At 44.5% G+C, this 14,944-nt stretch overlaps 1 protein-coding gene across 1 annotated transcript in view; it reads right to left on the bottom strand.

Annotated features, from left to right (window-relative positions):
• Window positions 1–14,944, bottom strand: part of LOC309562972 (uncharacterized protein) — a 581,033-nt gene that overhangs the window by 560,211 nt on the left and 5,878 nt on the right. Inside the window, 3 exon segments of the mRNA XM_082267298.1 lie at window positions 5,180–5,749; window positions 9,427–9,562; window positions 10,864–10,961. Coding sequence (XP_082123424.1) covers window positions 5,180–5,749; window positions 9,427–9,562; window positions 10,864–10,961 — 804 coding nt within the window.

The following is a 14,944-nucleotide window of genomic DNA, read 5'->3' as shown; positions in this document are numbered from 1 at the left end:
ATATTCTCTTCACAGCAAGTGGCACTCAGCCAAATCGGCACTGTTGCTAGAGATGAAGTCAGGAGGAACAAGGTTCCCCTATGGTTTCTTGGGTCACTGGGGAAGCTATCTTATTGGATCCTGCTGCCCCATGTGACTCAAGCAGCCATTATGGGTCAGGCAGAGCCTATTTTAGGGGTTTTGGCACACTTTGGCGAGTGGACAGAGCAGGGACAGGTACCCTTCTGTGAAGGACAGTAACATCACTAGGGAAAGGTTTCTGACAAGGAGAGTAAATGTGGAACCTTCCATTTGGGCCCAGACAGCTAGGGCGCATTCAGTTCCCTCAAAATAGAGGCTGTCTTTCTGGCAGGAATCTACTTTGACACGCTACTGAACTGTGAGTGTGGCAGCTGGGTGGCTTTCCCACCAGGCTTACTGTGAGCTGTTGTTGCTTTACTTCAATACAAGTCCTATTGCACCTGCCTGTTTTGTCTTCACATCATGTTGCACCCCACCTACACGCACTTTGTCTCCCTTGATGCACTAGCTTCGAACTCAGCATTTGAGAGCTTGCTCTTGTGGTGGAGGAGGTGAGCAGTATCAACTGGGCCTCACTTAGCAACGTCCTGGGAGTATTGTATTCCAGTCAGACTTCATGATTTATGTAAATGGCCTACACCAGGGATCCTCAAACTACGGCCCTCTAGCTGTTGAGGAACTACACATCCCATGAGGCATTGTAAAACTCAGACATTCACAGACATGACTAGGCATTATGGGAATTTTAGTTCCCGAACAACTGGAGGGCCATAGTTTGAAGACCCCTGGCCTACACCTATAGCAACGACATTAATCAAATTTAGTCAAAGCTTCACATCTTGTTTCATACCTTATCTGCATAGGTACTATTTTGGTAAAGACTAATTAATTCTTTAAAAACCTCACATTTTTCACTATAAGGCCCTACTTAGGAGAAATTTGCTTGAAAAAAACCTTTTCTACTTGAATGAAAACCTTCCAATGTGGCTTTGCAAGCCATGAGATAACCTCATTCTTCAAAAGAAGGTAGTAGTGGAATGGATGAAATGGATTACCACCTCACTGTCCTCATCAAATGTACCCAGGGGCAAGAAGTCCACCTCTACTGCAGCAGAGCATCCAGGAAAATCAGGGTGGGACCCCATACCCCAGTATGGAAGGGACACGGGATCACCCCTACTCTTTTATTATGTCCCACCTCTGGCACATGGATGTAAAGAACCCCAGCAGAGAGGAAAAGGTGGCAATGGCTACTTTTTCGCCCCGTAAAAATGGGTGGATACAGCAGAGGATCACTGTCCAGGATGCAGGACAAGTATATGGAGATGGAACTTCAAGGGTCTGCTGAAAGCAACATTGGTAAGGGCAGCAATTCCAGCTATGGCTGCTCGCATGGACCTGACATTTTATTCTGGGGACCATGAGGATGGAAAAATTCTGATTGCTGCAACTCCAATATCTAAGCAGCTTAGATGACAGGGCTTCAGGTGTGGTGCAGCATGGGGGACAGCATCAATGGGGGTGAAAGACCATCCTTCTTTCTCACGTGTGCTCAACCTGTGGCCCTCCAGCTGTTGCGGAACTACAAGTCCTATGAGGCATTGCAATGCTGACAGTTACAAGTATGTCTCCCAAAGGCTTTTGCTGCGCAACAGCTGGAGGACCACAATGTGAGCACCCATGTTAAATCCTATTTGCCCAGCATGATATGAAGGTCATATACTGTTGCTGCCCATGTTTGCCGAACACAGCGTCTTGTGGTCCCTAATGCTGACAGCATGTTCCAGTAAAGGAGAGACATTACCACTGCACATTCTGGTGGAGGGCAGGCATGGCCTTCTGGACAAAAACTGGTGTCCCCATAGCTAGTAGAAAGGGAACAACTCCAGCAGCTGGAAAGGGAGCTGCTGTAGTTGGCAATGGGATGGGATGTAGGGCATGGGGGTGATTAGAGGACATTTATACCTTTTGCTTCAGCAGCTGCAGAATATACATTTGATCCAGGCTTCTGCTGTAGATGGAAGAGAAAGGTTAGGAAACTTACAGCAAGGGTTAAGCCTAGGATTGCAAAATATATTCACAATTGGAGCGCTTTTACTTTCACTTTCAATGATAATGGTAAACAGGACAAATAGAGAGCGTGAACCTCCCCAACTTATTGGTGTTCCAAAAACACAGCTTGACTCCTCACAAGACTGGGCTGTTTAAATTCATGCTGATCCTCTAGTTTAGAGGGACACAGAAACGATGGAGGGGGGTTCTTTATGTTAGATGTGATGTTAAATTAAGGAAGAAAGATGATCTTGTGGTTGGAGGTGATGATGGTGCGGATGAGGAATTACAGGTGGAATGGTTAATGGGAATGAGGATGTAGTTGGTGTTCCAGAAACATGGCTTGACTCCTCACAAGACTGGGCTGTTTGTATTCATGCTGATCCTCTTGCTTAGAGGGACACGGGAGATAGAAAAGATGGAGGGGGGGGGGGGGTTCTCTATGTTAGATGTGATGTGAAAGTGAGGAGGAAAGGTAATCTTGTGGTTGGTGTTCCAGAACCACGGCTTCACTCCTCACGAGATTGGACTGTTTGTATTTATGCTGATCCTCTTGTTTAGAGGAACACGGGACATAGAAAAGATGGAGGGGATTTTCTCTATGTTAGATATTAAAGTGAGGAAGAAAGATGATCTTGTGGTTGGAGATATGGTCAATGTTCCAGAAACACGGCTTGACTCCTCACAAGACTGGGCTGTTTGTATTCATGCCGATCCTCTTGTTTAGAGGGACATGGGAGATAGAAAAGATGGAGGGGGGGGGGTTCTCTATGTAAGATGTGATCTGAAATTGAGGAGGATAGGTAATCTTGTGGTTGGTGTTCCAGAACCATACCTTGGCTCCTCACAAGACTGGGCTGTTTGTATTCATGACGATCTTCTTATTTAGAGGAACATGGGACATAGAAAAGATGGAGGGGGGTTTCTCTATGTTAGATCTGATGCGAAAGTGAGGAAGAAACACGATCTTGTGGTTGGAGATGTGGTTGGTGTTCCAGAAACACGGCTTGACTCCTCACAAGACTGGACTGTTTGTATTCATGTCGATCCTCTTGTTTAGAGGGACACGGGAGATAGAAAAGATGAAGGTGGGTTTCTCTATGTTAGATGTGATGTGAAAGTGAGGAAGAAAGATGATCTTGTGGTTGGAGGTGGTGATTGTGATGTGGTTGGAAGTGGTGATGGTGCAGAGGAGGAATTACGGGTGGAATGATAGATGGGCCTATGAACTGATGAACTTATCATTGGAGTCTACTACAGATGTCCCGAGTATTTTGAGAAGGGGGAGGGTTGGCTGTTCCAACAACTACTTGACTGTGTAAAAATTAAAATAGAAGACTAAAACTAGATTGCCTTATGTGTTGCGTAAGAAAAGAACCAAAATAAAACAATTAATAATAAAATTACGCATATTGTCATCAGTTAACATACAACGTATTAATGATTTATTTCATAACAAAAAGAGAAACTTTGTTAATATTTATGCATTGAGCTAAATATGATATATTACATAAAAAAATCATATTAATCATTTTCAACCAGCAGATGGCACTCTTCGAGCAAATGCAGTTCATAACACAACTACTGCAATTAGATAGCCAGTCCTATAATGTGGTCTGATCTCCTCTGCTCTTCATCCACAATCTTCTCTATGACCAAAATGCTTTCTTTTGGAACCTCTACTGAAGAGCAGGGGAGATCAGACTACACCACAGGAGGAACTCAGCCAACAGTGTTACACCCAGTTTCCTTCCTAGTAGAATAAACCATACAGAACCCTTGTGACCTTCAAAGCCTTTAGTGAACTCTGATTTCCTTATAAAGTGTTTCTTCCATGATAAAGATAAGAGGATTTTGGAAAAAAAAAAAAAAGATAAGAGGAACGCTCAGCCCCGTGTTTTCTGAGGTGTCTATCAAGGTGTGCTTGGTGATGATGGTGATGTGGTTGAAGGTGGTGATGGTGATGTGTTTGGAGGTTGGGATGGTGATGTGGTTGGGGGTGGTGATGGTGATGTGGTTGGAGGTTGTAGGTGGTGATGTGGTTGGAGGTGGTGATGGTGAAGTGGTTGGAGGTGATAATGAGGTTGGAGGTGGTGATTATGACGTGGTTGGGGGTGGTGATCGTGATGTGGTTGGAGGTGGAGATGTGGTTGGAGGTGGTGATGTGGTTGGAGGTGGTGATGGTGAAATGGTTGGAGGTGGTGATCGTGATGTGGTTGGAGGTGGTGATGTTTTTGGAGGTGGAGACGTGGTTGGAGGTGGTGATGTGGTTGGAGGTGATGATGAAGTTGGAGGTGGTGATGGTGCAGAGGAGGAATTATGGGAGGAATGATAGATGGGTCTATGAACAGATGGACTTATCATTGGAGTCTACTACAGACTTCCTGAGATTTATGAGAAGGGGGAGAGTCGGCTGTTCCAACAAGTGAAAGCTGGTAAAAACAAACCAGTAAGAGTCAGCCAACCAGAACTTTGAAGTTTTTAGTGAACTCTGATTTCCTTATAAAGTGTTCCTTCGATGATAAAGCTCAGAGGAACGCTCAGCCACGTGTTTTCTGAGGTGTATATCAAGGTGGGCTTCTTCCCAGTGTGAGATCCCTGATGTACAGCAAAATATGATGATCCATGTAAAAGACATTTCCTGCACTCAGGACACTAATTCACCTCGAGGGTTGTGTGGGTTCTCTGATGTTTGTTTAGGTCAGAATAACATTTCCCGCACACAGGGCAAGAATATGGCCTTTCCCCCGTGTGAGATCTCAGATGTACAACAAGGTCTGCTTTCTGTGAATAAAATTTCTCGCACTAATACGGCTTCACCCCGTGTGGGATTTTTGATGTCTGACAAGTGCCGACTTCCATGCAAAACATTTCCCGCACTCAGGACAGGAATACGCCTTCTCCCCTGAGTGAGACGTCTGATGTCTCGAAAGTCTGGACTTATCTGAAAACCATTTCCCGCAATCAGGGCAGGAATACAAATTATCCCCCGTGTGAGATCTTTGATGTCTAACAAGGTCTGTTTTTTGCGTATAACTTTTCCCACACTCTGGACAGGTATGTGGCTTCTCACCAGTGTGAGTTTGCTGATGCCTGGAAAGACTACACTTTTCTGTAAAACATTTCCCGCACTCTAGGCAGGAATATGGCTTCTCACCCTTGTGAGATTTTTGATGTTTAACAAGGTCTGTTTTATGTTTATAACATTTCCCGCACTCTGGACAGGGATACGGCTTCTCGCCAGTGTGGGATCTCTGATGTCTGTGAAGAAAGCACCTCTCTGTAAAACATTTCCCGCACTCGGGGCAGGAATACGGCTTCTCCCCAGTGTGAGATTTTTTATGTTTAGCAAGGTCTGATTTGTTTGAAAAACCTTTCCCACACTCGGGGCAGCAAAAAGGCTTCTCCCCACTGTGAGATCTTTGGTGTATGACAAGTATCCAATTATGTGTATAACATTTCCCGCACTCAGGGCAGGAATATGGCTTCTCCCCCGTGTGAGATCCCTGATTTACAGTAGGTTTTTTTTTAGATTTTTTCCCTCTGCGAAGTCCACCATCCATAGATGAGCTCGTTGGCTTTTCTCCGGCACAATCTCCTGTGATGTCCTCATCTTCCATTTTACAACATGGAGATAAAGTAAGACGATCCTTTGAGGGTTTCTCCATGGCGTGTCCTGGAAAAAATATAAAAACATCATCAATAGATCTGAGAGGGTTAGTTCACTTCTATCAAGATTCCATCTGGATCAAGTAGATATGAGTGAGCAGATGTTCTCTGTGGATGTCCCAACCAGCTGTGACCAATAGATTTGAGACTTGCATAGACCAAGTGACCATAGGCCTCAGCTTCTGGTGATATGCAGCACTGGAGGGGGCTTACAGCAGTAGTTCCTCCTGAAAGGTGTGTTTCAGTCTTTACCTTACTCCGTACTTTGCATCCCAACATGGTAATAGTTTTACGTTAACCTTTAGTTATATGTCTCCTCGAAGAAGAGGGACCAACCCAACCCTCTATGAAGAAGAGAAACCAACCAACCCTCTATGAAGAAGAGAGACCAACCAACCCTCTATGAAGAAGTGGGACCAACCAACCCTTGATGAAGAAGAGAGACCAACCAACCCTCTACGAAGAAGAGAGACAGACCAACCAACCCTCTACGAAGAAGAGGGATCAACCAACCCTTTATGAAGAAGAGAGACCAACCAACCCTTTATGAAGAAGAGAGACCAACCAACCCTCTATGAAGAAGAGAGACCAACCAACCCTCTATGAAGAAGAGAGACCAACCAACCCTCTATGAAGAAGAGGGACCAACCAACCCTTTATGAAGAAGAGGGACAAACCAACCCTTTATGAAGAAGAGAGACAGGCTGACAAACCATACGCTGCACACTGCATCAAATTGGTCTGCATGGCTGTCGTTCCAGAAGGAAGCCTCTTCTAAAGATGGTGCACAAGAAAGACAAGCAGACTAAGGACATGGATTACTGGAACCATGTCCTGTGGTCTGATGAGATCAAGATAAACTTATTTGGTTCAGATGGTGTCAAGCGTGTGTGGCGGCAACCAGGTGAGGAGTACAAAGACAAGTGTGTCTTGCCTACCCTCAAGGATGGTGGTGGGAGTGTCATGGTGTGGGGCTGCTGGCATTGGGGAGCTACAGTTCATCGAGGGATCCATGAATGCCAACATGTACTGTGACATACTGAAGCAGAGCATGATCCCCCTCCCTTCGGAGACTGGGCCGCAGGGCAGTATTCCAACATAATGACCCCAAACACCTCCAAGATGACCACTTCCTTGATAAAGTAGCTGAGGGTAAAGGTGATGGACTGGCCAAGGATGTCTCCAGAACTAAACCCTGTTGAGCATCTGTGGGACATCCTCAAACAGAAGGTGGAGGAGCGCAAGGTCTCTAACATCCACCAGCTCAGTGATGTCATCATGGAAGAGTGGAAGAGGACTCCAGTGGCAACCTGTGAAGCTCTGGGGAACTCCATGCCCAAGAGGGTTAAGGCAGTGCTGGAAAATAAAGGTGACCACACAAAATATTGACACTTTGGGCCCACTTTAGACATTTTCACTTAGGGGTGTACTGACTTTTGTTGCCAGCGGTTTAGACATTAATGGCTGTGTGTTGAGTTATTTTGAGGGGACAGCAAATTTACATTGTTATACAAGCTGTACACTCACTACTTTACATTGTAGCAAAGTCTCATTTCTTTCGTGTTGTCACATGAAAAGATTAAAAAAATATTTACAAAAATGTGAGGGTGTACTTACTTTTGAGAGATACTGTATGTATTATTCACACATGCTCATATGGGAGCTGGTTTCTGGGCACCCCTTTATGTTAAAGAGGGTCTCCAGATTCCAATAAGCTTACCCCCCCCCTCCCCTACAGATACACACAACCAGCGGGCCGGGGTTGTGGAGAGGAGGCACTTGTTCTCATCAATATTGGGACAAGGTTCTTTATCAGGGGCCTAATATGGTTCAGGAGGGAGGGAGGAGCACACTTGTCCTCTCCTTTCCTGGCCAGCCAGGCTATATGCTTGGATTTATATTTTTTTTGGTGGGGACTCCATGCTTTTTTTCTTGATCTTTACATGGGTTCCACCTTAAAATTAATAGCAGACTTGAAGGGCCTGGTATGAATTATGAGGAAATCCCCACACCGGCTTTCATTTCGCTTTTTTGTTTCACTTTAAGAATTATTAAATCCCCGCTCCTGCCAAACAGAAATTTTTAAAACATTTTATTTCTTTGGTATATATCTCCCAGGGCGTTGCCCAGGCCTCCAATGCCATTTCTTTAAAAATTGCCTGGAAAATAGCCAGAACTAATTTTTATCATTTGACTCACATTGACATCCCAGGTGTGTCCGGCTCACTACTCTGGACCAATCAGTGTGCAGTAACAGAGCAGAGATAGGAGAAGAATATTCAAAAAGGGCCAGAGGCATATCCCGGGAAATTATAGGCCTGTCAGTCTGACATCGATAGTAAGTAAACTTCTGGAGGGGATGATAAGGGACTATATCGTAGAGTTTGCTAAAGACAACAACATCATCAGCAGTAATCAGCACGGGTTTACAAATGGGCGTTCTTGTCAAACCAATCTCCTAACATTCTACGAGGAGGTGAGCTGAGAGCTAGATAGGAGGAGACCAGTGGATGTGGTGTACTTGGATTTCACTAAGGCTTTTGATACAGTTCCCCACAAGCGCTTAATTTATAAAATAAGGTCTGCAGGTATCGACAGCAGGGTTTTCTCTTGGATACGGAACTGGCTAAAAGGGCGTCTCCAAAGGGCGGTAATAAACAGCGCATACTCAGACTGTTCTGAGGTGGTAAGCGGGGTGCCCCATGGTTCAGTCCTGGGACCAACCTTGTTCAATTTATTCATAAACAGCATTGAGGACGGGATCAGTAGTTCGATATCAGTTTTTGCAGATGACACAAAATTGGGCAGGGCAATAACTGCACAGCATGAAGCAGATATCCTACAGAATGACCTGGACAAAATAACGGAGTGGGCAACGACATGGCAAATGAGGTTTAACGTGGAGAAGTGTAAGGTTTTGCACTTGGGGACTAAAAACATAAAATCACAATACACTTTATGGGGGGAACGTTTGGGGTAATCAAAAATGGAGAAAGATCTGGGAGTCTTGGTAGAGGATAGACTAGGCAATAGCATGCAATGTCAAGCGGCAGCTGTCAAAGCCGGCAGAATATTAGCATGCATAAAGAAAGGGATAAAACTATAATCCTACCACTTTATAAAACTCTGATCCGACCGCATCTGGAGTATTCTGTCCAGTTCTGGTCGCCAGTCCTCAGGAGGGATGTGTTGGAGCTGGAGAGAGTCCAGAGAAGGGCAACTAAACTGATTAGGGGATTTGAGGACCTTAATTATGAAGAGCATCGGCAATCGCTTGATTTATTCTCCCTGGAGAAGAGATGCCTGAGAGGGGACATGATAGCAATTTATAAATACCACAATGGTGATCTCAGCATAGAAAAAAAAGCTATTCAGTCGAAAGGATTGCATGAGGATTAGAGGGCATACAATGCGATTAGAGGAGAAGCGTTTTAACCTCAGGCAACGCAGGGGGGTTCTTTACTGTTAGAACTACAAGATTGTGGAATTCTCTACCACAAGAGGTGGTTTCTGCGGGAAGTATGGTGGCATTCAAAAGACTCTTAGACGTACATCTCAAGGATCAGAACATTCAGGGGTATGAGAGATGATTACGGCCACACACACCTACACAGGTTGAACTGGATGGACTATTGTCTTTATTCAACCTCACCTACTATGTAACTATGTAATATGATGGCTTACCTGTGCTGATCTCTGTAGGAGTGTCCTCCTCTTTGAATGTCCTCATCATTCCAGCCTCCTCCGTATATTGCTGATCATCCCTCACATACGTCTCTTCTACTTCACCCTCAACGTTTATGATTTTCAGAGGTAACATCTGTAACATAGAAGTATTTATGATGTGAGATCACATAGAAAATATCATCTTGTAGAGTCCACACATCGTCTCCACATGTCAGAGTGTTCAATCACTTTATGTTCCCGACCCTCAACTCCACCTACCTGATGATGGTGAGGGATGGTGTGACCTTCCTGTGTGGAATCCCGGGAATACCGAGGACGGGGACATCTCTCTGGTGGGTTTCTGTTATTAGCTGGCCCCATCACAATGTTTTTGTAGAGGTCTATGTGTCCTTCAGAAAGCTCCTTCATCACTCCATACTCCTCATCCTCCTCTTTATACTCTTCTTTAACCACAACAATATTATCATCACCGAGGTTTCCACTCTAAATATATAATTAAAGATTATTTGTAACAAACATGCTTGTGTTGAAATCTTAACTATCAGTGATTGTTCCTCATCTACCTGATGATGGTGAGGGATGGTGTGACCTTCCTGTGTGAAATCCCGGGAATACAGAGGACGGGGACATCTCTCTGGTGAGTTTTTGGTATTAGGTGACTCCATCATATCCTTGTGTCTTTCTGAAAACTCCTCCATCACTCCATAATCCTCATCCTCCTCTTTATACTCTTCTTTAACAACAATATTATCATGCCTGAGGTTTCCACTCTGAATATATAATAAAAAATTAATCGTAACAAACATGCTTGTGTATAAATCATAACTACCAATAATTGTCAATCATCTACCTGATGATGGTGGGGGATGGTGTGACCTTCCTGTGTGGAATCCCGGGAATACAGAGGACGGGGACATCTCTCTGGTGGGTTCCCATTACTGGATCCATCTGTAGGAAACACACACACTGACTGAATACATTGTTTCTATGTGTTTATCAGATGATGGGGGATCTAGGTGGATCCTCCGTACTGCTCTCTCCTTTACAATAAAGTCTCCTCTTAACCGGTGATGTGAGGGGCGGCTGATTCTCCATCATGATGTCTTTGTAGAAGTGGATCTACTCCATATACCCAAACAGTTTTTGTATTTAGTGGCCATCACTCACCTGTGCTGAAGTCTGGAGAAGATTCCTCCTCTTTAACTTTGTCCATCATCTCAACCTCTTCCCTGAGCTGCTGATCACCCCTCACATACGTCTCTTCTTCCTCCTTAACCTCATCTTTTATATCTATCAGATTCTCATTCTAAACAAACAAAATATCAGGGAATGGTTTCTTTAAAATGTGAGCATAAATAACCTTATACCTAAAAGTGGAATATATTTTCATACAGTCAGATCACTTTTACAATCTCAATGTCGATCTTCACCTACCTGATGATGGTGAGGGATGGTGTGACCTTCCTGTGTGGAATCCTGGGAATACAGAGGACGGGGACATCTCTCTGGTGGGTTCCCATTACTGGATCCATCTGTAGGAAACACACACACAGACTGAATACATTGTTTCTATGTGTTTATCAGATGATGGGGGATCTAGGTGGATCCTCCGTACTGCTCTCTCCTTTACAATAAAGTCTCCTCTTACCCGGTGATGTGAGGGGCGGCTGATTCTCCATCATGACGTCCTTGTAGAGATCCTTGTGTCCTTCTAAATACTCCCACTCCTCTATAGAACAGAATGGCCGGTATGTTTTCTTCAGATGTGTCACTTTTCCACTAATGACCTTTTACGGGTGTATCATCATCTGCTGGAGATAAAAGACGTCACAGTGATTGTCAGTGAGGTTATTCCTTACCTGTTCCTCCTTATGGAGAAACAGAAATGATGAATGGAGGAGGATGAGTGCTGATTGTACTGATCTCCACCACTGCCCTGAACACACAAATCGGGGTGTGTGCGATTCTGACAGCAATCACAAAAAAAAAAGAGGTCACAGTGACTATGGAGGAAGAGAACGAACATGATGGGGGGGATACTGGGTGTAAGAAGAAAATAATATCTTATTACCTCATGTGCTGCCACTTCCAGCGTCTCGTCTCTATTTCCTCCCAACTCACCTCTCACCCGGAACTTCCTATTTATACCTGACATCACTTCCAGTATGTACCTGACATCACTTCCTGTCTACTATAGAGACTTCCTGTCTGGGAAGAAGTGAGATCACCACCTTGTGGAGCTTAGAGGAACTGCACAGAACCGTTGTTCCGTGAGAATTACCTACCCGTGAGAAAAACCTACCCCTCGTCACTTCCGGTACTCGGCACTGTATGTAATGCAGCGGGTACATTAAAACAGCTGTGCTGAAATACGAATGATCTCCGCTCCTGTCCCGGTCACTTCCCTGCTCTCGGATAGTAAATATAAAAGCGCCGGCGGGTGTATGAAAACATAAATCACGGAGCCGAGAGCCGCTTTTATATTTACTTGCCGAGAGCAGGGAAGTGACCGGGACAGGAGCGGAGATCACTCGTATTTCAGCACAGCTGTTTTATGTAAGCGCCGCGTCGGTAGGTTTTTTTCACGGTACACCGGGATCGTTTCATACTAGTGCGCATGCGCACTAGTAAGCTCCTCAGTTCTTCCATTAGGTATCCGGGGCTCTGAGCATGCGCACTGCTGCGCTGCTCAGCTGTTTCTGGCAGGAAGTGACGAGGGTAGGTAATTCTCACGGGGTAGGTAATTCTCACGTTACACCGTCTCGTAGTGAGAACACGGCCTTGTGCTGTGTGTGTATGTACTGTATATCCTTATAGATTGGTCATCTCCACTCCCACCAAGGAGGGTAGAATTATATTACCTATAAGGATCATCATGAATGCTGCGGCCAGGCTCATCCACCTTGCAAACCGCTCTGTATCTGCTATCCCTCTTTGCCAATCCCTCCATTGGCTGCCACTCAGCCAACAAATTAAATTGAAGTTACTAACCATAACTTACAAAGCCATCCACAACTTGGCGCCCAGCTACAACACTAATCTGGTCTCAAAATACCATCCAACTCGTTCTCTGTTCCTCCCAGGAACTCCTGGTCTCCCTTGTAACCACTTCCCATGCTCGCCTCCAGGACCTCTCCCGAGTCTCTCCCATCCTCTAGAATGCTCTACCCCAACCTGTCCGACTAACTCCTACTTTGTCTACTTCCAGACGATCCCTGAAAACACATCTCTTCAGAGAAACCTATCTGGCATCCACCTAACAACTGTACTTTTATTTTCTTCATCAACCCATCCCACACAGTTATTACCTCTTGAATCATTTGACCCCCCCCCCCTTAAATTGTAAGCTCTAACGAGCAGGGACCTCTGATTCCTACTGCATTAAAGAGGAAGTAAACCCTCCTCTGCAAGTTGTACCTATAGGTAAGCCTATGATAAGGCTTACCTATAGGTACTGTAAATATCTCCTAAACATGTACCGTTTAGGAGATATTTACCTTAAATGCAGCCAGCGACATCACTGGCGCATGCGCTCTGAAGGAACGACCACTGGTGCCGTTCCTTCAGAGCCCCGTGCCGTGACCATCGGCTCCCGCGCGCTTGCGCGGGAGTGACGTCACCGCGGCTCCGGCCAATCAGATGGCCAGATGCCGCAAACGCAGAAGAAGGGTGACAGAACATGTCACCCACGAGAGAGGTAAGCAGTCGGCGCTTCTTTCTCAGGTAAGTATTTCATAATGGGCTAGTATGCGATGCATACTAGCTCATTATGTATTTGTCTTTCAGGTGTACTTTATAAAAAAAAAAAGTAAATTCTGAGGTTTACAACCTCTTTAAAGTGTATTGTATTTGTACTGTCTACCCTTAAGTTGTAAAGCGCTGCGTAAACGGTTGGCGCTATATAAATCCTTTATAATAATAATAATAAACATTGGTATAAACCCTAAAGCTGCCCTTCTATCGAAGGTGTTCCATAGAATACAATACTCCTTGCAATAAGGGTAGTAAATCTTGTCTACATCAGTACAGTCATCCAGAAATCTTGTAATTAGGCTGTGAAATTTTGTTTTTCTACTGTTTTGACTCAACTACGAGGCCATAAGCCTTATCTCCAGCGACATACACTATATTGTCAAAATGATTGAGATGCCTGCCTTTACACGCATATGAACTTTATTGGCACCCCAGTCTTAGTCTGTAGAGTGGCTCCTGGGTGGTGGACACAGTGATCAGGTGACACCAGGGGGGATGGAGAAAGCCGCAATGGCGGGCCTGACCCGCTTGGAGGCCGGAAGTGACGTCAGGTGCTCCGCGATGTGAGGGCACCACAGAACACTGGAAACTGCCCCAACCACGGGACTGTGAGATACAGATGAAGGACAATAATCATCTTGATAGCCGGTAGCAGACACCAGGAACGGGACTACATGTTTCGGGGATCAACCCCTTCCTCAGGTCACATCATGTTAGGGTAGCAGCTTTCTGCATGTTCTTCTACTCGTATCCCTTATCCACCTGAGAAAGTTTCCATGCGCCTGGTTATAGAGTTTACCATTGAAGAATTGTTGGGTGTCTGAAAGTCCCAGGCACCGCATCCCTTAACAATCAAAACATATATAGAACACACTTTTTTGACTTATGTACGGTCTTTCATTTTCTAGTGATTATGTATGCAGTACTGGCGAAACATGTTGAGCTGAAATTACTGCATGTTTACTGTAGCCGTATGGATGCTCTATGGTGGTTTTATATATGAAATGTCTACCATTTTAAATGTTTATAATACATTTTGGATATTTTTAGATTTACTGGTGTTGGCACCTTTAAAATCACGTTCTCTCATTCTATATATGTTTTGGTTTTATGGTTTGTTTTATGCCTATGCTTGGCCAAGGGAAATGAGAGAAGGTTAAAACAGAACTGTAGGCAATTTTTTTTTCATTTTGGATAGAGCAAAGGAGGGTTATAACCCCTGTCAGATTTTTTTTTTTTCCATCTTTGTCCTATTGCAGAGATTTCACTTCACTTCATTTCCCATAGCCAAACAGGAAGTGAGAAGAAATCCCTGCAAATTAAAGGGAATTTCTTGGGGACCCAGGTCACCCTGGGTCATCAGAACTGATGTCTCCATTGGAAAGTTTCCCCCGCTATTACTTTTCTGGAGGCAAGCCAAAATTTGGGATTTTCTTTTACTTTCACTTTCAATGATAATGGTAAACAGGACAAATAGAGAGCGTGAACCTCCCTAACGGGGCACAGACAGCAATATAAACTGGCATACGTTCTAATCCTTCTCCACTCCATCCAAAACAAAACAAAAAAAGTTTCGCCTTTAGTTATACTTTAAGGCAATAAATAATGAGATCCCACAAAAACAGACTATTACACTAAAAACTATGTTTCAAAAAAATAATGTAACTTATTGGTTACGTTATTGGTGTTCCAGAAACACGGCCTGACTCCTCACAAGACTGGGCTGTTTGTATTTAGAGGGACACAGAAAAGACGGAGGGGG

The sequence above is a fragment of the Pelophylax lessonae genome, assembly GCF_965119305.1.
Source record: "Pelophylax lessonae genome assembly, chromosome: 9".
NCBI classification, from domain to species: domain Eukaryota; kingdom Metazoa; phylum Chordata; class Amphibia; order Anura; family Ranidae; genus Pelophylax; species Pelophylax lessonae.
Note: the sequence above shows the minus strand (reverse complement) of the source record. Positions and strands in the feature narration are given on the sequence as shown.